Genomic DNA, 19,781 nt, shown 5'->3' with positions numbered 1-19,781 from the left:
ATTAGGAGCTTCAGATGCCCTTTCCCTGTTAATAGAAGATCTTGTTCACACAGCCTGAGGTGTAAGCAAGAGGAGCTAGAAGCTTTAGCTTGGTCCCAGAGCTACAACATCATCAGCATAAGCAAGGTGTGGTGGGAAGGATTCTGTGTGTTGTATGGCTCTGGGCTCTCCAGGTTGAATAGGCAGGGCAGGTGAGACAGGATGGCGTTGCTGTATGTAGTGGTGGGCTGGAATGCATGGAGCTTGCAGTTAGCAATGACATGGTTGAAAGCCTCTGAGTAAGGATTAAGGGACAAGGCAATAAAGTGGGAATCTGTTATTAGCCACCCAGCCAGGACAATGATCCCAATTATATATTCTTTAAGGAATGATGGTGTATCTCCAGAACAGCACCACTTGCCCTAGGCACTGGAGTCCATCAGCGCTGGTCTCTTTTTAAAAGCCATCTCTTAAGAGCACAGGAGCAGGCAATTTCAAACTGTTAGAAGTCAATAAGAGAAACAGAAGTCTGACTCATCTGAGCAGTTTTACTTCTCAAGTTTAGGTGGAAAGTGAATAGACACTGGGAACCAGATCAGGCAACTTGGGGGAACTACAGAAATGCTGTCTACCGTTGTAGGGATAGAATTTATACTGTCAAAGCTCAGTTAAAGCTGAAGCTGGCCAGTAATGTGGGGAACACTGGAAGGGCTTATGCATGTTACCAGCAAAAGGAAGACCGTGGATAACATTGCTTCATTACTTGATGAGGCTGATCACCTCACAAGTAGTCAGACATTAGAACAAGCAGAGTTAAATACTGTGTTTTTGACCTCTGTCTTGAACACTGAAGATGGGTCTTGGGACACCTGGAGCCCTGAGTTGAGCACCATGACTGCACTAACAATAAGCTCCCAGCGGACTATGAACTTGTGTGGGATTTGCTGCTCCAGTTGCATGCATGTAAATCTATGTCCCATGGGGTTTATCCAAAGATCCTGGGAATCTTGAGATGTCCGTCTTGACGGGAAGCTGGCAAACATCCCAGTTTCCAGGAAGGACAAGAAAGAAGACCTTTGCAATTTCAGGCCTTCCAGTCTCACTTTGATGCCTGGCAAAATTATGGAGGAGATAATTGTGGGAGTTATTGAAAAACACTTCAAAGACAGCACAGTCATTGTTGTCAATACAGGTTAGGGCTGACCTGCTGGAAAGGAGCTTTGAGGAGAAGGACTTGGGTGACCTGGTGGTCAACAGGTTGTCCATAAAACAGCAGTGTGCCTTTGTGGTCAGGAAGGCCAATGCTTTCCTGAGGTGCATTAAAGATCATGGCCAGCAGGTCGAGGAAGGTGATTCTCTCCTTCTACTCTGCTCTGATGAGGCCACATGAGTGCTGTGTCCAGTTCTGGGCTCCTCAGTATGTACAGACAGGGAACTGCTGGAGAGAGCCTAACAGGGGGCTGCAAAGATGATCGATGTAGGGAGCAGCTCCCTTACAAGGAAAGGCTGAGAGACCTGTGACTGTTCAGCCTGGGGAAAAGACTGAGAGGGGATCTTACCAATTCTTGTAAATATCTAAAGGGCAAGAGTCAAGTGGATGGGGCCAGGCTCTTTTCAGCAGTGCCCAATAGCAGAACAAGGGGCAATGGACACAAGCTGGAACACAGGAATCCCCATACAACTGTGAGGACCTCCCACTTCTCTTCTTTCTTCTTGCACAGCAGAATGTCCCCAAGGATTTGAAAGCCCTGGGGTCGAAGTCTCTAAGACTTCTTATTAGGAAGGGGGCAGAGCATGCCTTGCAGTGGCAGCAGGGGTGACTCAGGAGGAGACATGGCTGGTCTCCAGCACCACCAGCATCTGCTAGGTCCAGTTCCAATTCTGGAACATGTCCATGAACATCACACACTCCATTTCCTCACACCCATTCTGGAATGACTTCACATTCATCTCCAGCAGGTAGAAGCCCATCGCATAGCTAGCAGACCAGTTGGTTTGGGGCAAGGATCCCAACTTCAGCACAGAGACCCTCACCTTGGGCTCTGCTGGGGAGGAGAGAGGGAGAGCACTGGTGACAGGCTAGAAGAGCATAGCACATGCCCATCTGTGCTGTGCCCTGCTGTCACCCAGAGGGTCACATGCACTCACCTTTTGCACCATAAAAAGGGCATCCACACATTGTCATTGTGCCAGTAGAACATGTCCACCAGGAAACTGGACTGGCTGTTGAAGTGTTTGGCTTGAAGCTTGCTCAGGGCTGTATTGGCCACACATATCCCCATGTTGCTGTCCACGTGTATGTACTGCTGCTGGTTGTAGGTGAATGTCTTCAAAAATCTCACCCCCTCGGTGCTGCTGGGGAATGCACTCAGCTCCACTGTGGAACTGGAGAAATGCAACACGGTCAGGGTGCTCAGCTACCCCTTGCCAGAATGACAGCACTCTTCCCATCCCTGCTCCCTCCTTGCCCACTCACGCCCACCACAGCTACGTTGCCACTGGCACAGGAATCCTGAGCTCAAGAGGCCTGAGAGCTGCACATGGGATTGGGAGGGGCACTGGGAGGCACCGGCAGGACCCAGAGCCATATCTATACTGCAGCTCTGTACTCACTAGCAAAGGTACACCATCTTGGACTTTCCTATTCTGGTTCATGTGCCTGTAGAAGCCTTTCTTGTTCTTCTTTCCACTCTTGCTTTCCACTTCCAGTTCCAGTTGAGCTTTGCCCTTCCTGTCCCCATACCTACACAGTGAGGAAGTTTAGAATGGAGCCAAGCAAGCATTTTGCTGTGCAGGATAGCCTGGAGTTGGGTCATGACAGATACCAACTGATATCCATAAACTATATAAATTGATATTTAGAAGCTGTATGAATTAACAATTATACATGAGAAGGTAAAATAATTATAATTTAAAGTAACACAGATTACTGTGTGTCTATACAGATCAACATAGGTACACCTATAGAAAAGTAAAACCTGCAAAAATACTCTTGCTCTTCCATTCAATGTGCACTAAGCACCGGACAAATCCAAAGGTAAGTTTGTACAATTCCAGTAAAAACTATACCTAAGAAGGATTTTGAGAAAAACTTTTCCAACATTGGTAACTCAAACAAAGGCACTATTGAGTGAGTGTTAAAAGCACACTACTCTGCAATCTGAAATTTATTATTACAGGAAAGCATGGGATAAACCTGAAGTTCTGCCCACTCTTTCTTGTGATTTTTGAGGTCTTTTTGTTTTTTTTTTTTTTTTTTTAAACAACATACGGAAATTGATTTGGCTTGGAATGCGTCAGACACTCAGAGCTATTCCACACGCTATGTACAGGGGTGGATATGGAAATACATCACATTTGTATAGCTACATATCTGGGAATCTGTCCTCATAGTGAGGAATCAGAATCATCACACCTTAGAAGCCCCAAATCATTCCAGAATCACAGAATCTAGAATCAGGAAATTATCACAGAATCACAGAGTCTATACTAATAGAATCATCACAGAATCTGAAATAATAGAACCTAGAGTCACAGGAACTAGTATCCTTGAAGCATCCTCATAGAATCCTCAAATAATTAAAGCATCAAATCCTCAGACCCCAAATCCCACTCTAGTAAGCCCATAGTAACCTCATAGAATGGAATCACTGCATTTTGTTTTGTTCCCAAAGGGAAATTTTGCACAGCACATGCTCACAACCGATGGTATCAGACAGCATCCACCAGCACTCCTTACGGAACGGGCTCTCTCGAATACCAAAGCGCTGCCGGTTACAAGTGCTCAGTTCTTCCTCAGGGATGCCAGCACCGCGATACCTCTCGGCACCAGGAGCAGCAGCGGCAGTTTGGAAGCAGCACCTTCTGTGCCCGTTACCCACCAGGCCGCGTTTCGTACCACAGTTCGGCTCTTGTCAGCCCTCCCCGAGAAAGCGCGGTCCCGGAACCTTCCCGTCAAACCAAAGAGATCAACGCTCTGCCGGTCCCGAACCGGGAGCCCGGCAGAGGAACCCTTCCGCACGGCGAGGGGAGGCCGCTAGCCCGAGCCCCAGCCCCCGGCCCCGGGCCGCTTCCCCGCCCCGCTCCGATCGCTGCCCGCTTGCCCCCAGCGCACAGAGCGCGGCTCCTCGGGGCGAACCGGGAAGCGGCGGGCGCCAGGGCCCTGGCACCGAGCAATGGGCCCCGAGGCGGGGCCGAGGTCTGGGCGGGGCCTGGAGTCCATCCCGATGGCGTGGGGGGGGGGGGGGGGAACGCGTGGAGGGGAAGGCTGAGCGTCTTCATGCTCGTGTGCCTCCTCCAGAATCTATGGGAATTCTGTAATTCTAGGGTTCCACGATGCTGATGCTGTGATTCTGAGATTCTATCATTCATTCGCTGATTCTCTGAGTCCATCCAGCACACACAGCTGTGCACAGAAGCAGCCGTTTGCACATCACTCCATTTCCTTCCCCTCCTTGGCATCACCCGGCTCTGGGAACACCCATTTCAGATCAGCCTCCTGCAGGCAGCGAGGTTCTGCCCATCGGCATTATCAGAGGGCGGGTGTTGGCTCACCAGGGGTGAGGACGCAGTGTGCAACCTGAAAGTGAAACCAGAACTGAGATATCACTCGTAACATCCAGGAGCAGAACGCACTAAGTGGGTCTCAGACTGCAGCTGCTGCAAAGCCTGTAGTGCCCAGGGACACTGAGAAAGATGGTTTTCTGAACCCCTTTTTTTGTCTTGGTTCAAAGCTCCCTTCGTGAGGCCTTTTTGGTGATAAGACTCTAACTGACAACTGCGAATTATCTAGAGGGGCAAGTGGTGGGTGTCACCATGGCACAGTACTTCTGCCTGTGACTGTAAGAAGCGGGACAAGCAGTCTTTTTTGAGAGTGCAGCTTGAAGGAGCAGACCACTGCAAAAGGTGATAATGCTTGTGCATGGCAACGAAGGCACCATGCTGGCTTATCTGTTGGGCCAGGTGTATCATGCTAACAGAGAGAAAAGAAGAAGAAGAAAGAAAACTGAGAAGTGGGGGATAAAAAGCCCCTGCTAAACTAAGGACTTTGGAGGGGAAGAACTCGCACAGAAACCTTTGGCAGAGGCATTCCCTAAGAGGAAAAAAAACTCTTAGGAAAGAACTCCCTGGGGCCTGCTTGCTGTTACGACACAGAGCTTCCTGTCTTTCTCCCATCCCTCATGGTGACCAGAGATCTTGGGATCAACGGATGCACTACGAACAACGCTGGACCCATGTTGGTGACTATCTCTCTTGCTTTCTACAAAGACTACTTGCTTTTATTTCCTATCGCTTTTCTATTGCCCATCTTCCCTTCCCCATCTCCCTAAGCAATGAGGATTTGTAGTAAGCTGGTCGGGCTAACATTTGACCTGCTGTGTCTTAATCTCACTATTGGGTGCACATATATATTAAAGAACCTTCTCTCCTTCCTATAATTGGAGCGAGACAGACGCCTTTGCCCTCATCTTCTTCACCTTCATCTTCTTCCTCCAAGGATCAAATGAGCAACTCGCATTCTTGTGGGTAAAGTCTGAGTCTAGGTTATAATTCCTGCATCACAAGCTGATTAACAGCAGATCTGCTGAGGGTCCAGGTGAGTAAGAACTCAGGGGAACTGACATGTGGAATCAAACTATAACCCACATAAGGTTATAAAGCAGGTATGTTTACTACCATGGCAGGTGAGAGGGGGATAACTCCTCCTAACTTGCACAGCACAACACCTGTCAATTGCTTATTTATCACACAAAATCCTACATATACATAGGATTACACAAAAAAAGTGGGTTGAGCTTTCTTAAACAGTTCCAAGAACTCATCATAATATTCCAATTAGTTTGGGGAAATCGTTAGAATACGTCTTGCCTCTGCTCACATGCATGCTGCTCTCTGGTGGCCGTGGGCAGGGGTCTTCTCCGAGTCTTCCTTGCAAAGGCTTCCTGGTGTACTTTTCACCCTAGTAAATCACTAACTACAGACCCAGTTCTAACCAGCTATGTTCCTGTTCTTTGTTTCAAAATGTCTGTGCACCTGGGTTCCTTCCATTGTTAAGAGGGTCTGTCTTGCATGACAGGAATGTGTGTCCTAGCAACATTACTGTACAAAAATTACATTTCAGAAGTAAGAATTCTAGGTAATAAGAAAGCTATGCTAATTGCTAGAAGTTCTGTGCAAGCTATACTGTGTGCTAGAAATGGTAGGCAGCTGTGAGCTGTGTCACTTGCCAGAATGTTTATGTAATTCTGAAGGTAAGCTTGTAACCAGAGCCCTGAGGTCTGTCCTCAACCAGCCAAGGATGCCAAAGTGGGTAAGCAGTGGCTCATGGCAATCCCAAAGCCCTGTAAACCCATGAGGATGTGCCCTGCTGTGCATGAGTGTGGCCAGGACTGAAACACCTGGGAGAGCTGGGAGGAATGGAGTGGGGAAGTAATTGATTCTACACTGATGATTAAACACTGACTGTGACAGAACAACAAAAATCCTCTGCTTTGTAAGTGCATTGTTCCAGGGTTAGGATTTGTTGAACTATTTTTGCTGGCCTCAAATGATCCAAAATGATCCAATACATGTTTTAAAAGACTAGAATCTGAAATTAATTTTCTTCCACAGCTTCACAAACATTCAAAATCATTGGGCCTTAGGTGATCTGTTAGCATCTCCAGGTGGAATACCACCTGTTGGATTTTGCTAACTGAACAAGTTACACTAAATCTAAACAAAACAGAGCATAAATTTCATTCAGCTGAATGTTCTTACTACTCACCAAACGGCTCAGGAGCAACCCTTATGGAAAAGTCTAATGGTTGACTGCTCTTGCCTCTGGTCCTAAAAACTGTATGTAATAATAAAGCTCAAACTATAGCCATAGTACTCTATCCAGTTTTCATGCTGATAGAAGCTTCAGTAGAACCTTCTTGTCCCCCTAGAAGCAGGTGAGAGGAGTCCTGCCTGTCCTGGAAACCTCTTGCTGTAACGAATTGCATCCCCAAAGTCTCCTGAGTGCAAGCACGTCTGCAGCAGTGCCACAGTGAACGATGGCATCAGGAAGCAGTAGGGAGAAGCATCATAGAATCATAGAATGGCCTGGGTTGAAAAGGACTTCAAGGATCATCGAGTTTCAACCACCCTGCTGAGTGCAGGGTCGCCAACCAATAGACCTGGCTGCCCAGAGCCACGTCCAGCCTGGCCTTGAACACCTTCAGGGACGGGGCATGCACAACACCCCGGGCAACCTGTTCCAGTGCATCACCACCCTCTGTGTGAAAAACTTCTTCCTAATATCTAACCTACATCTCCCCTGTCTCAGTTTAAAACCATTCCCCCTTGCCCTATCACTATCCACCCTCGTAAACAATCATTCCCCCTCCTGTTTATACACTCCCTTCAAGTACTGGAAGGCCACAATGAAGTCTCCCCAGAGCCTTCTCTTCTCCAAGCTAACCTGTCCTTCTTGTACTGAGGGCTCCAGGCCTGGATGCAGCACTCCAGATGGGGCCTCACAAGAGCCGAGTAGAGGGGGACAATCCCCTGCCTCTCCCTGCTGGCCACTCCTCTTTTAATGCAGCCCAGAACATAGTTGGCCTTCCGGGCTGCCAGCTCACACTGCTGGCTCATGTCCAGCTTCTCATCCACCAGGACCCCCAAGTCCTTCTCTGCAGGGCTGCTCTTCCCCCAGTTTGTATAAATACCTGGGATTGCCCCAGCCCCAGTGCAGCACCTCACATTTGGCCTTGTTGAACCTTGTTAGGTTCATATGGGCCCACTTCTCCAGCCTGTCCAGGGCCCTCTGGATGGCTTCCCTTCCCTCCAATGTGTCAAGTGCGCCGCTCAGCTTGGTGTCATCTGCAATCTTGCTGAGGGTGCACTCAATTCCATCATCTATGTCATTGATAAAGATGTTGAAGAGCACTGGTCCCAAGACTGAGCCTTGGGGAACACCACTCGTGACCGGCCTCCACCCTGACATAGAACCATTAATCACAACCCTTTGGCTGTGACCAGCCAGCCAGTTCTTAATCCATCAAACAATCCATCCTTCAAATCCATACCTCTCCAATTTGGAGAGAAGGATGTGGTGAGGGACCCTGTCAAAGGCTTTGCAGAAGTCCAGGTAGATGACATCCATCACCCTTCTCCCATCCACCGATGCTGTCATTCCATCATAGAAGGCCACCAGATAGGTCAGGCAAGATCTGCCCTTGGTGAAGTCATGCTGGCTGTCTCAGATCACCTCTTTGTCTCATAGGTGCCTTAATGTGTCTTCTAGGAGGATCTGCACTAGGATCTTCCCAGGCACAGAGGTGAGGCTCACCGGCCTGTAGTTCCCCGGGTCATCCTTTCTCCCTTTCTTAAAAATGGGAGTAATGTTTCCCTTTTTCCAGTCACTGGGGACTTCATTGGATACCCATGATTTTTCAAATATGATAGACAGCAGCTTGGCAACAACATCAGCCATCTCTCTCAGAACCCTACGATGGATATCATCCACCTCCATGGTCTTACATACATTCAGTTTCATGAGGAGGTCTTGGACTTGTTCCATGTTACAGTGGGACAGAATCCCACTGTTCAGGGTCCTGGCAGAGATGGGGAGTCTGACCACCAGTGAAGACTGAGGCCTGAAGTTCATGATCCTGACTCTGCTTTTTGCCGGGCCTGCATTCCTCCAGATCACAAACTCCACTAGGGCATGATCACTACAACCCAGGCTGCCTCCAGTCTTAACCCCTCTAATGCTCTCCTCTGCATTGGTGAGCACCAGGTCCAGTAAGGCTTCATCATGGGTCAGTCCATCTAATACCTGGACCAGGAAGTTATCCTCGACAGACTCCAGGAATCTCCTGGATTGTCTGCCATCTGCTGTGCCGCTATCCCAGCAGATATCCAGGTGGTTGAAATCCCCCATCAGGTCAAGAGCCCGTGAGCGCAACGGTTCCTACAGCTGAAGCAAGAAGGCCTCGTCAACAGGCTCCCCCTGATCAGGTGGCCTGTAGCAGGCCCCAAACACTAGATGTCCTTTACTGGACTGATCCTTGATTTTAACCCATAAGCTCTCAACCTGGTCATGGCTGTTACTCAGACACAGCTCTTCGCAATCTATGCACTTCCTAACATAGAGGGTAACTCCCCCTCCCTTCCTATCCTGTCTATCCCTTCTGAAGAGTCTGTAGCCCTCAATCAGAGTATTCCAGTCATGGGATATGTCCCACTACTTTTCCGTGATAGCAACCAGATCATAATTTTCCAAACACATCACGGTTTCCAATTCCTCCTGCTTGTTTCCCACACTGTGTGCATTAGTGTAAAGGCAATTCAGCTGTGCTTTCTGGCACACTACCTTTCTACAGGGGCCCTCCCTCAAACCTCCAAAAGAAATCTGAAGTTTTCTTCCATGCTTCCTAGAGGGACATGAGAAGGTTTTGGACGGGAGGTTGGCGACATTACCTCCTCTGAGGAGTTCCCAGCAGATTCTACCGGATAGGTCGGAGGTTTTTGCTCGCAATCTCCTACAATGACAACATCACGAAGCCCTTCTCTGTCCCACTGACCTCCATCTTCCCCATCTCCCTCTTCCTCCATCAAATCTAGTTGAAATTTCTGAGCTACTCGCTCCACCCTAACGAGCGTCATTGTGTCCCCATCCCCCTTCATACCTAGTTTAAAGCTCTCTCAATGAGCCCTGCCAGCTCCTGGGCTAGGATCTGCTTTTCCCTTGGAGACAGGTGAGGCTCATCCACAGCCATCAAGCCAGGTGCCGAGTAAACTGCTCCATGGTCAAAGAACCCAAAGTTCCTGTGGCAGCACCAGCTTTTCAGCCACTTATTCAAAGCCTGCATTTTCCTGTTCTGTATCCCTCACTGCCCCAGAAGGGAGAGAGGAAAATATCACTTGCACACCCACTCCCTCAGCCATTCGCCCTAAACCGCTGAAATCTCTTTTGATAGCTCCCAGGCTTCCTCGAGCGATTTCATCACTGCCTGCCTGGACTATCAATAACGGGTAGTAATCAGAGGAGTGAACCAGACCCGGGAGTTTTTTTGTGATGTCCCTGATGCAGGCCCCAGGGAGGCAGCACACCTCCCTGCAGGTCAGGTCAGGTCTGCATATGGGGCCCTCCATTCCCCTGAGAAGGGAATTGCCCACCACAATGGCCCTTCTGTCTTTCCTGGCAGAGGCAGTCTCAAGGTGTGGACATGACTGCCTCGCCCTAGGCTCCTCCCTGGGCAGATCCTCCCTCACCTCCCCACTCACCTCCGCTTCAGTTTCCAGCATCCCAAACCTATTGCTTAGAGGGACCTGGAGGAGCAGGGGAGGCAGGCAGGGAGTGCGCCTGTGACGCCAAGCCGCGACTCTCTTCCAACACTCCTCATCTGTCAGGTCTGTCTGATCGTGACAGGGCAGGGGGTCTACCACTTTTCTGGGGGTATTTCCCTGGCACCCTTCCCTCCAGAACACCAGCGAGTAACTCCACCAATCAATCTCCCGTTCACAGTCCCTGATGGTCCTTATTCTCTCCACTTCCTCCTTGAGCTCCACCACCAGGCTGAGCAGATCATTCACCTGCTCACACCTCACACAGGTGGAACTCCTGCCACCTTTGCCCAGCAGCAGCAGGCTCAGGCACTCCCTGCAGCCAGAGACCTGAACAGCCATGTTTCTGGGCAGACCCTCTGTCTGGGTCGCCGCAGTCTTCCTGGGGGAAGCCCTCTGTCTGGTGGAGACCATGTTTAAACCTGAGGTCTCAGAGACTGTCAATAGGAGAGCTGGTCTCCTGAGCAAAGAGGGACAGCACTGACGTGTGCTGCTGCTGGACTCACCTCCCACATCCACAGCTGCAGTACCTTATGGGCCCATGAGCTGCTAGCCCCCCAGCTCAAGCACAGCACTGGCTTCATAAAAGCCTTAAAAATAGCTTTTTTGTTAGCCGTTTTTGCTTCAGATCCCTTGCCCAGTGCAGTCTTACCTGCCCTGAAGGTGGTCTCCACAGCAATCAGAATGCAATGGCCAGTGTCATGTGGGACATCCTTGAGCAACTGGGTTATGATGCTCTGCCAAAATTCAAGGTGGAACTCAGCAAGATCCAGCCCAAGGAGGGGTACAAGCACATCAAGCTGGAGAGCATGACGTAGCTATTGCTAACAGTACTTGCCAGCCTGCTGTACAGCCACAATGGGCGGCCCCACTGCGAGGAAGCAGCAGCAGATGTGCTGAAGGCCCTGGTGTGTGTCCATCAGGCTGACGATCTCCTGGATAAGCTGTATAAGGGTGAGTTGGGGGAGATGAGGTCTGGGAATGGGCCACAGCAGCACTGAGTCACCAAACTCATCCTCCTCTTCTCTGCAAGGGGCAAGGTTTGTTTAGTAGAGCAGTGGTTTCCTATTCCCAGAAGTCTATTATGTGGTTGGGACCATGAAGGAACTCCTTCAGGAAGGTTTTCTGAGTCCTGAGGAGCATGACAGCAACGTTTTGCAGAGCACCAAAGAGGGAAGAATGTGGAAGCTCTGCAAACTGATGGCAAAGTGGGACATCACAGCCAAATATTACCTGTATAAGGAGCTGACGAGAAATAATCCCTACCTCTCTTTGTGATATGCAGGTAAGAATGTACTCCAGTAATCTTCCCATCTGGAAATAAGTCCACGCAGAGGCCAAGCCTTCAGGAAAAGGGAGGAGCACAGGCACATCTACACGCCTTTGTCCTTGAGATGGACAGGAGACGTTTCTATGGCAGCCAGCGCTCAACAGCTGCAGACACAAGTGGGATAGAACAGGCTGCTTAGGGAAGTAGTGGAGTCTCTGTCCCCAGACGTTTTCAAGAAGGGTGTAGATGTGGCACTGAAGGACATGGTTTAATGGGTACAGTGGTAATGGATCAATGGTTGGACTGCATGACCATAGAATCATAGAGTCCTTAGAGTTGGAAGGGACCTTTAAAGGTCATCTGGTCCAACCGCCCGCAACGAACAGGAACAGCTAGAACAGATTGCCCAGGGCCTGACTCTAGAGGTCTTCTCCAATGTTACAGATTCTGTGATTCTATGATTCTAAGACTAATGCTTCCACTTGCATGTCTGCAGAGGTCGTTCTTTAACACTACATTTCTCCAACCCACCACACTGTCCTCTCTCCAGCAAGTAGGTGGAGCTACATTCACATGGATGGTAAAGGTTGCATGGTAAAGCCAGGTGAGCTCTGAACTGCTCCACACTGTCAACCCTTCACTGAACTGCATCACCCTCCCAAAGTCCCCTCCTGTCTCATTCTGTGCAGCAATCTTGCTTAAGATGGCCAAGGATCCAGACAGTCCTTGGCCTTTGGTTCCCCTCCTTGAGATATGTGTGATGACATGCTTGCACTGTAGAACGGCACTCTCACAGGCCACAAGTGCCTCCTCCTATGGTATGATTTCTTTTGGTCTCTTTTCTTTTAGTTTCTTCTGCTTTGCTCTGCCCCAGGCAGCCTTGCCCGAGACCTCAAGGCCATCAGGTCACTCTACATTTCTACATGTCACCACTGTCTCCTCTCTCCTGCAGGTGCCCAAGCATAGAGTGGCATCCCATCTCTTCACCCTAGAGAAGCAGAAGGTGAACTCTGAGCTTCTCAGCACCATCGTCCCCTTTGCTCTACTGTGTCACACTCCCTCCAATCCCTCTAAATGTACCATTCTGAAAGCAGAGCTGGCTTGGGCTCTTCACCTTTTCCTTCTGCATCCAGAGCGGGACCTGGCTCCAGCAGAGCTGTTCAGGCTAAGGAAGTCAGAAATATTTCTGACAGATGTATTGTCACAACTGATAAAGCAGAAGTACAGAAGATGTGGAAGCCAAGTGGTGTGTGGAGTAGAGGTTTATGCAGAGATCTGCCAAGATCAATTAAAATTCCAGGCACTCATGGTGCTTAAGAGGTCCAAGGATCTGGACAGTTCTTGGCCTTTTGGCCCCTCCTTTGCACTAATGAGACCAGGACAATGATGGAAATGGAAATACAGGGAGGAGGGGAAGAGGCCGTTGCAGCTCTTGGGACTTGAGGACGATGGGTGCTCACTCTGTGATACTTTACAGCTTCAAGTGGGGGCATGTTCTCCAAATGGATGGGGTGGATAGGAAAGCTGTTATAGTTTGCAACACCTGCATGTTCAGAACACAAGCCTTTGGCCGTGGAGAGCAGCATCAGCAAACACTCAAGTGCGAAATGCATGGCATGTCCCTGGCAAGAGGTAAGGTGCTGTGCTCCACTGCTCTTTTCGGAGTGGTTTTCCAGGTCACTCTCACATGCATCCATCTCTGGTGTTTCCCCAGGGATTCAGGGCCTGGAGCACTTCTGCAGTGAGGAAAGCCTGAAAGCACTGGGTTGTAGAGAGAGGTTCTAGAGTTCTTTCCCTGAGGTTCTTCAGAAGTCAGCTGGACATGAGTCTGGGAAACCTACTCTGAGTGGACCTGCAGGAGGGTTTGGACCAGATCATGCAATCATAGAATCATTTAGGTGTGAAAAGACCATCAGGTACAACCATTAACCTACACCTGCCTGAACACAGAATCGCAGAACCATAGAATTGCAGAATTGTAGATTCATAGATTTATAAACACCATACAATCACAGAATTGCAAAATTCATGGAGTTATTTAGATTGGTAAAGAGCTGGAAGAACATGTTCAGCCGTCACCTAACACAACAAGTCCACTACTAGACTCTGTCCCTAAATGCCCCATCCACATACCTCTTATGTCCCTCAAGAGACGAGGAGTTCTGCAGCATCTGAGGCACAGACTCAGATGTGAATGATCCAAATCATTTATTACAGGTTCTAACATCCCTTATATACATTCACAAGTTTTCGCTTTTAACTTTCCTACCCACCTTTACACGTCAACAAAACGTTCCACAAACACTCCTTAACCATGCATGCAGGTGCTTATCCAATTAGAGCCATGACTTGTTCCCAGCCATGAGCTCCTCCTCCAATCAGTGTCATCATCACTTAGCTTACTTGACTTTGTTTTTCTCTTCTTCTGGAGATGTCCTTGGTTCTCAGCCTTGCTTTCTCCTGCTGTTCATCTTGCTCCGCAGCTTCTGCTCTGAATAATCTTTCTTGTACTCCCACAATTCCTCCCTTTTTGTTTATTAGCAAACTATTAACACACTACAAACTAATAACACAAATGATATTAATAACATAATCACACCTTGTACACAGCATTCCGACAGCCTCATTTAGAGCTTTCTCCTTCGTTTTGTATAACATTTTGTAACGGTATTGCTGGATGCATTTAAGTTAACATGACTCGATCAAAGCTTTGATTGTGTGAGAAACATTCAGAATCAAAGATTTCTAATAGGCAAAGATCTTAGTGAGAGCAGCAAAATTATATTAATTGTTGCAATTATGGGCGCATACCCCCTACTGGCAAGGGAGAAATTGCACACCTAGTCAGTGGAATTCATCCATTACATACCCTGGACCCAACGCAGATAACAACTCTCCTGGTGCTCATTAGTTGAGCATCTCAGGCTCACAATCTTCCCAACGCTGTTGCTATGATACATTTCCGTATGAGAACTGTTACCAAACTGCTGTCTTTTTGGTATGATTGTACTTGGAAGCACATCTGTTCTGTTTCATATTTTGATAGGAAGGCAATATTTCAAAGTCAGCATATTCGTTCCATCCTGTGCTTGGCTCTCCCTATACTGTCCTCTACCAGGCTCCCCCCATCCTGCGTACCTTCCTTATCTTCCCATCCTCAACTTCACTCTATTCACCAGTTTTTAACAGTCTCACAAGACGGTTGTAAGTTCAGTAATGGCCTACACTATATACAGAAACTACTGGTTACAAATTCAGTAAGGGCCTACACTATATATAGAAAAAACTGTTTTATGAGAGCGTTATAAATTCAGTAAGTGCCCATACTATATATAGAAAATACTGGACACTTCCACTGCAAAAACACGATCTACCTCTCACAATTCTTAACACGCTGAACATAAGAAGAGTCGAGGCAAACATAGCATAATGACAAGAAATACTATCAGACCCATTAAGAAAAGAAAAAACACATGTTTGACCAATGGTCCAAGTTTTTGTAACCTGGAAAAGAATCCTGAGGGTCCCATTCTGTGTGTACCTGTCACTGATTAGAAAAAATCTTCAACTTTTGTATACTCTGATATATTGATTTTGAATGATCACTAAGGTTCATACAGCACATGCCTTTAAAGTTTTCAAAACCATGCACTTGGGCTAATAATAGAAAATCAATGGCCTCATGATTTCATAATGTTGCATGTTGGATATAATCAATGTCAGTGGACAAACCTGCTAGAGCATCACTAGTGGCATTGCTTTCCTTAGCCAGCTAACATCCTAACTTGGTGAGTGTGGCTAAAGCTGAGCAGTGCTGTTTCAGGGTAGATTTTGAATCTGAGAGGCAGGATGTCTCAGGAGCAGAGGCAAGCAAGCTGTGCACTCAGAGCAGCACAGAGGGTTACGAGTTTTAGTTAACATACACACACACACACACACACACACACACATCCATTTTAGATAATCCTGTAAGAGGGAATCAGAAACTCCCTAAACAAGTGCATTATTATTTACCGACCCCAAGAGATGGCAAACCACCAGAAAGGAGAGAGAAGGACCATGCCGGCAGTGGATGCACTAGGCAGTGCCAGCAGGGTGTCCCCTGCTTCAAGGGGAACTTTTCCTCTCTCACCCATCACAGACTCTCTTCTGTTTTTATTCTTCTCAGAGTCTGCAGGGTTTTTTCCATTTGTATACTGCAACTGCATGGCCAGTGCGTCATACAGAGCCCAAGTGGAGTACCTGCTTGCAAAACAAAATAAACTACCAAGGCCAGCTCTCTCTACAAAACAAAATATTTGCAGCTATAGCCACAAATATTAGTTCCCTTAAAACTATCAGAATACTTTTTTCCATCCCAAGATCATTCTTCAGTGAGGGGCCTTTGGATCCCTGATATAGGTTCCAATTGAAGGGACCAGTGAACCAAAAAATCTGTCGAGCAATATTTCCGAATTCTATGTTAGAATTGTATGTTGAATCAAAGTCAGATAGTATGTGCCTTTGTCTCGAGTGATGCATGGTCATATTTTTTAAATCCTGATTAGTGAGATAGTGAGATGAAAGAGAGTTTATCGTTCTGTAATACAGGGTCATCCCTTTGCCTGGGATTCCTTTCCAGGTTTTGTCTTTGTAAATTAAGAAAAGGCTAATTGATAGGTTAATAGCATCATAACTGAGCATTACTGATAATGGGGTGGTGAAATTACACTAAAAGAGCTATTCCCATAGATTCCAGCACCGGTAACATCAAATCCTGTTCAATTCACATTTGATCTACTACTAAAATAGAAGAAGAAGCACACAGCAAACTAGATAATGCCTAATAATTCTTATTCTTGAGGCTGCATCTGTAACACAGGAAAATCACCCACTTTTGTAATACCATTACCAGTGTTGTTATTGTGATACCATTCGGTGGGTAATCCAGCCATTTTTTGTCACTTACTATGGCACCCATAAGTTATCTACAATACAAAAAATTGCAGAACAATACCAATAAGTAAGAAACATCATTATGAGGGCTGGATGTTATTCTCTGTAACATCAGTGTAAATGTATCACACTGGAACACACCTATGACCAGTCCCTGTGGAAACACAAGCATAGCCACAACCCAAGTTGCCAGTGCTAAGGGACCTTCCCAATGTCCTGTGGCCATATCCCGAGCATTAATCATTGGCCATTCTTAGAGGATTGGGGAGGCCTCAAAATGATGGTCTGCTTCGAGCTGTATCTGCATGATCACGATTCAAAAAATTCAGCACGAGCAAAGTCTTACATAATCTTTCTTGTGGTCTGTCTTCCATATTCCCCTTTTTTTGTTTATTAAGAGTATGTTTCAGTGTGTGATGAGCACATTCAATGATAGCTTGTCCAGTGGGAGAATGAGGAATGCCTATAGCATGTCTAAGCCCCCATTACTGGAGGAAAATCTGAGTGGCCTTAGAAGTATATGCAGGTCCATTATCTGTTTTTATAGTATATGTGATCCCCATGGCAGCATAAGCAGATAACCAATGTTCACAGGCATCGCAACTCTGTTTGCCTGTATGCGCTGTGGCAAACATGTAAGAAGAATAAGTATCTATTGTTACATGCACATATTTTAGATGGCAAATTTATCAACATGAGCGACATCTGTTTGCCAGAGCTGAAGCGGTGCTGTGTCACGGGTGTTTGTTCCTATTTGAGGCAAAGGGGCAATTGCCTGGCAGTCTGGGCATGTTACAATAATGTTACGGGCTTGATCCGCAGTCAGTTGGAATTGTTTTTGTAAGGCTCTCCTATTCTGATGGAAAAACTGATGGGAGAGTTGTGCTTGTGGAAATAATTGAGGGGTAGCAAAGGCGACTGTGGCTTGATCAGCCTTACGGTTGCCCTCAGCTGAAGGACCAGGCAACATAGTGTGTGATCGAATATGCATAATAAGAAAAGGAAAAGTATGGTGAGAGACATAATGCAAACAAGGCAGGTTTGTTCACTTCCTTAAGAAAATATCCTTCAATCTGCTGAATGATACCTGTAACGTACAAAGAGTCAGTCATTATATTAAGCTTTTGTTCTGCAAAAGTTTGAAAAGCTCAAGCCACTGCAGCAAGTTCTACAACTTCAGGTGACCCGTCGATGATATGCACATCTGACCGCCATCGTGTAGCAGTCGCACGCCAGATAACCACTGCTCAGTGTGTCTTGCCGGAGCCATCTGTGTATACAGTAACAGTATTAGGTATTGGAACATGTGAAAGTAAAATAGTTGTAGCAAGGGATAGATTACTCAAATTTTGCAGTAACTGATGTTTGGGGGGATGTGTGGAGTTTTGTCCAGTAGAGTCAGCCATAGCAGTTTGTAAAGAGAGCGAATGTGCAAGCATCCGATTTAAATCTTTTTTAGTAGTGGGTATGTAGATGCAATCAGGATCAAAAGCTCGCAAAATGTGTAGACGATGTTGACCTTGCTGTATTAACATTGCAAACATCTCCACTCGTGATGTAATGGTTTTTGAAAATGTATGTGGTAAGAATTTCCATTGGAGGATGATGAAAGGATCTTTTCTGGAGGTATCCCATTGACATAACAAACGATATGTTGATAAGAGTTTGATATTATTATAAGAGATACTGTGACAAACGAGCACGATGGCTGTACTGATGTTGCAATGACGTTATTAGAGTCTAAGCATTGTAGTGCTTTTGGTGTTAATTGTCTTTTCGAGGTTAGATCTGGGTCTCCTTTGAGTAGTTGAAATAGAAGTTGAAGCTCTCGAGTAGTAATACCTAAAGGTTGACCCAACCACTTGATGGTTGCTGATGATTTTTGCAGATCATTTAATGTCTGCATGTGAGATATTATATTGAGGATTTACTGAATGGTGTGAGATGTAATTTCCTTCCTAAATATTTCCATGGAGAGCTGAGTTGTACCTTTTCTTCAGCTATTTGTAAACCGACAGATTGGACTGCCTGCTGGATGAGCAGGACAAAAAAAAGCGGGAAACATTACTTCCATTTTTAAGAAAGGGAGAAAGGATGACCATGGGAACTACAGGCCAGTGAACCTCACCTCTGTGCCTGGGAAGATCCTAGTGCAGATCCTCCTAGAAGACACATTAAGGCACCTATGAGACAAAAAGGTGATCTGAGACAGCCAGCATGACTTCACCAAGGGCAGATCTTGCCTGACCTATCTGGTGGCCTTCTGTGATGGAATGACAGCATCGGTGGATGGGAGAAGGGTGACAGATGTCATCTACCTGGACTTCTGCAAAGCCTTTGACAGGGTCCCTCACCACATCCTTCTCTCCAAATTGGAGAGGTATGGATTTGAAGGATGGATTGTTTGATGGATTAAGAACTGGTTGGCTGGTCACAGCCAAAGGGTTCTGATCAATGGTTCTGTGTCAGGGTGGAGGCCGGTCACGAGCGGTGTTCCCCAAGGCTCAGTCTTGGGACCAGTGCTCTTCAACATCTTTATCAATGACATAGATGATGGAATTGAGTGCACCCTCAGCAAGTTTTCAGATGACACCAAGCTGAGCGGCGCACTTGACACATTGGAGGGAAGGGAAGCCATCCAGAGGGCCCTGGACAGGCTGGAGAAGTGGGCCCATGTGAACCTAACAAGGTTCAACAAGGCCAAATATGAGGTGCTGCACTGGGGCTGGGGCAATCCCAGGTATTTATACAAACTGAGGGAAGAGCTGGAGAGCAGCCCTACAGAGAAGGACTTGGGGGTCCTGGTGGACGAGAAGCTGGACATGAGCCAGCAGTGTGAGCTGGCAGCCCGGAAGGCCAACTATGTTCTGGGCTGCATTAAAAGAGGAGTGGCCAGCAGGGAGAGGCAGGGGATTGTCCCCCTCTACTCGGCTCTTGTGAGGCCCCATCTGGAGTGCTGCATCCAGGCTTGGGGCTCCCAGCACAAGAAAGATGCAGAACTCTTGGAATGAGTCCAAAGGAGGCCACCAAGATGATCAGAGGGCTGGAGCACTTCTCCTATGAAGAAAGATGGAGGGAACTGGGCTTGGTTAGCTTAGAGAAGAGAAGGCTCTGGGGAGACCTCATTGTGGCCTTCCAATACTTGAAGGGAGGGTACAAACAGGAGGGGGAATGATTGTTTACGAGGGTGGATAGTGAGAGGACAAGGGGAAATGGTTTTAAACAGAAAAGGAGAGATTTAGGTTAGATTCTGGAGGAAGTTTTTCACTCAGAGGGTGGTGAT

At 47.3% G+C, this 19,781-nt stretch overlaps 1 protein-coding gene and 1 long non-coding RNA gene across 8 annotated transcripts; one reads left to right on the top strand and one right to left on the bottom strand.

Moving 5' to 3' along the window:
- Positions 1 to 301: 301 nt before the first annotated feature.
- On the bottom strand, positions 302 to 4,202 carry LOC110391204 (class II histocompatibility antigen, B-L beta chain-like). Of its 7 annotated transcripts, none has more exons than XR_002434008.1 (4): positions 2,593 to 4,198; positions 2,128 to 2,364; positions 1,184 to 2,047; positions 302 to 1,090 (listed from the first exon to the last, which is right to left on the bottom strand). XR_002434008.1 is itself a non-coding variant. In XM_021382996.1 (4 exons), the coding sequence occupies exons 2-4, from the start codon at positions 2,607 to 2,609 to the stop codon at positions 1,843 to 1,845; spliced, it is 459 nt and encodes a 152-aa protein (XP_021238671.1). In that variant the 5' UTR covers positions 2,610 to 2,722; positions 3,719 to 4,202; the 3' UTR covers positions 302 to 1,842. The 7 variants fall into 7 exon arrangements, 5 of the variants coding, with proteins under 5 accessions (XP_021238671.1, XP_021238670.1, XP_021238672.1 ...); XM_021382996.1 differs by having other exon boundaries at positions 302 to 2,047; positions 2,593 to 2,722; positions 3,719 to 4,202; XM_021382995.1 differs by having other exon boundaries at positions 302 to 2,047; positions 2,593 to 2,722; positions 3,613 to 4,199.
- Positions 4,203 to 4,258: 56 nt separating this feature from the next.
- LOC110391207 lies at positions 4,259 to 18,433 on the top strand. Its single transcript, XR_002434011.1, has 2 exons — positions 4,259 to 5,219; positions 12,516 to 18,433. It is a non-coding gene; the product is annotated as an uncharacterized LOC110391207 (long non-coding RNA).
- Positions 18,434 to 19,781: the final 1,348 nt, after the last annotated feature.

Source organism: Numida meleagris, unplaced genomic scaffold, assembly GCF_002078875.1.
Source record: "Numida meleagris isolate 19003 breed g44 Domestic line unplaced genomic scaffold, NumMel1.0 unplaced_Scaffold323, whole genome shotgun sequence".
Classification (NCBI taxonomy): Eukaryota; Metazoa; Chordata; class Aves; order Galliformes; family Numididae; genus Numida; species Numida meleagris.
The sequence above is the reverse complement of the archived record's forward strand: the minus strand, read 5'-3'. Positions and strand labels throughout refer to the sequence as shown.

Coding starts and splice junctions, on each gene's coding strand:
- LOC110391204 (XM_021382996.1), bottom strand. Junction 2,048..2,127: donor CCCTTTTTATGGTGCAAAAG/GTGAGTGCATGT, acceptor GCCTGTCACCAG/TGCTCTCCCTCTCTCCTCCC.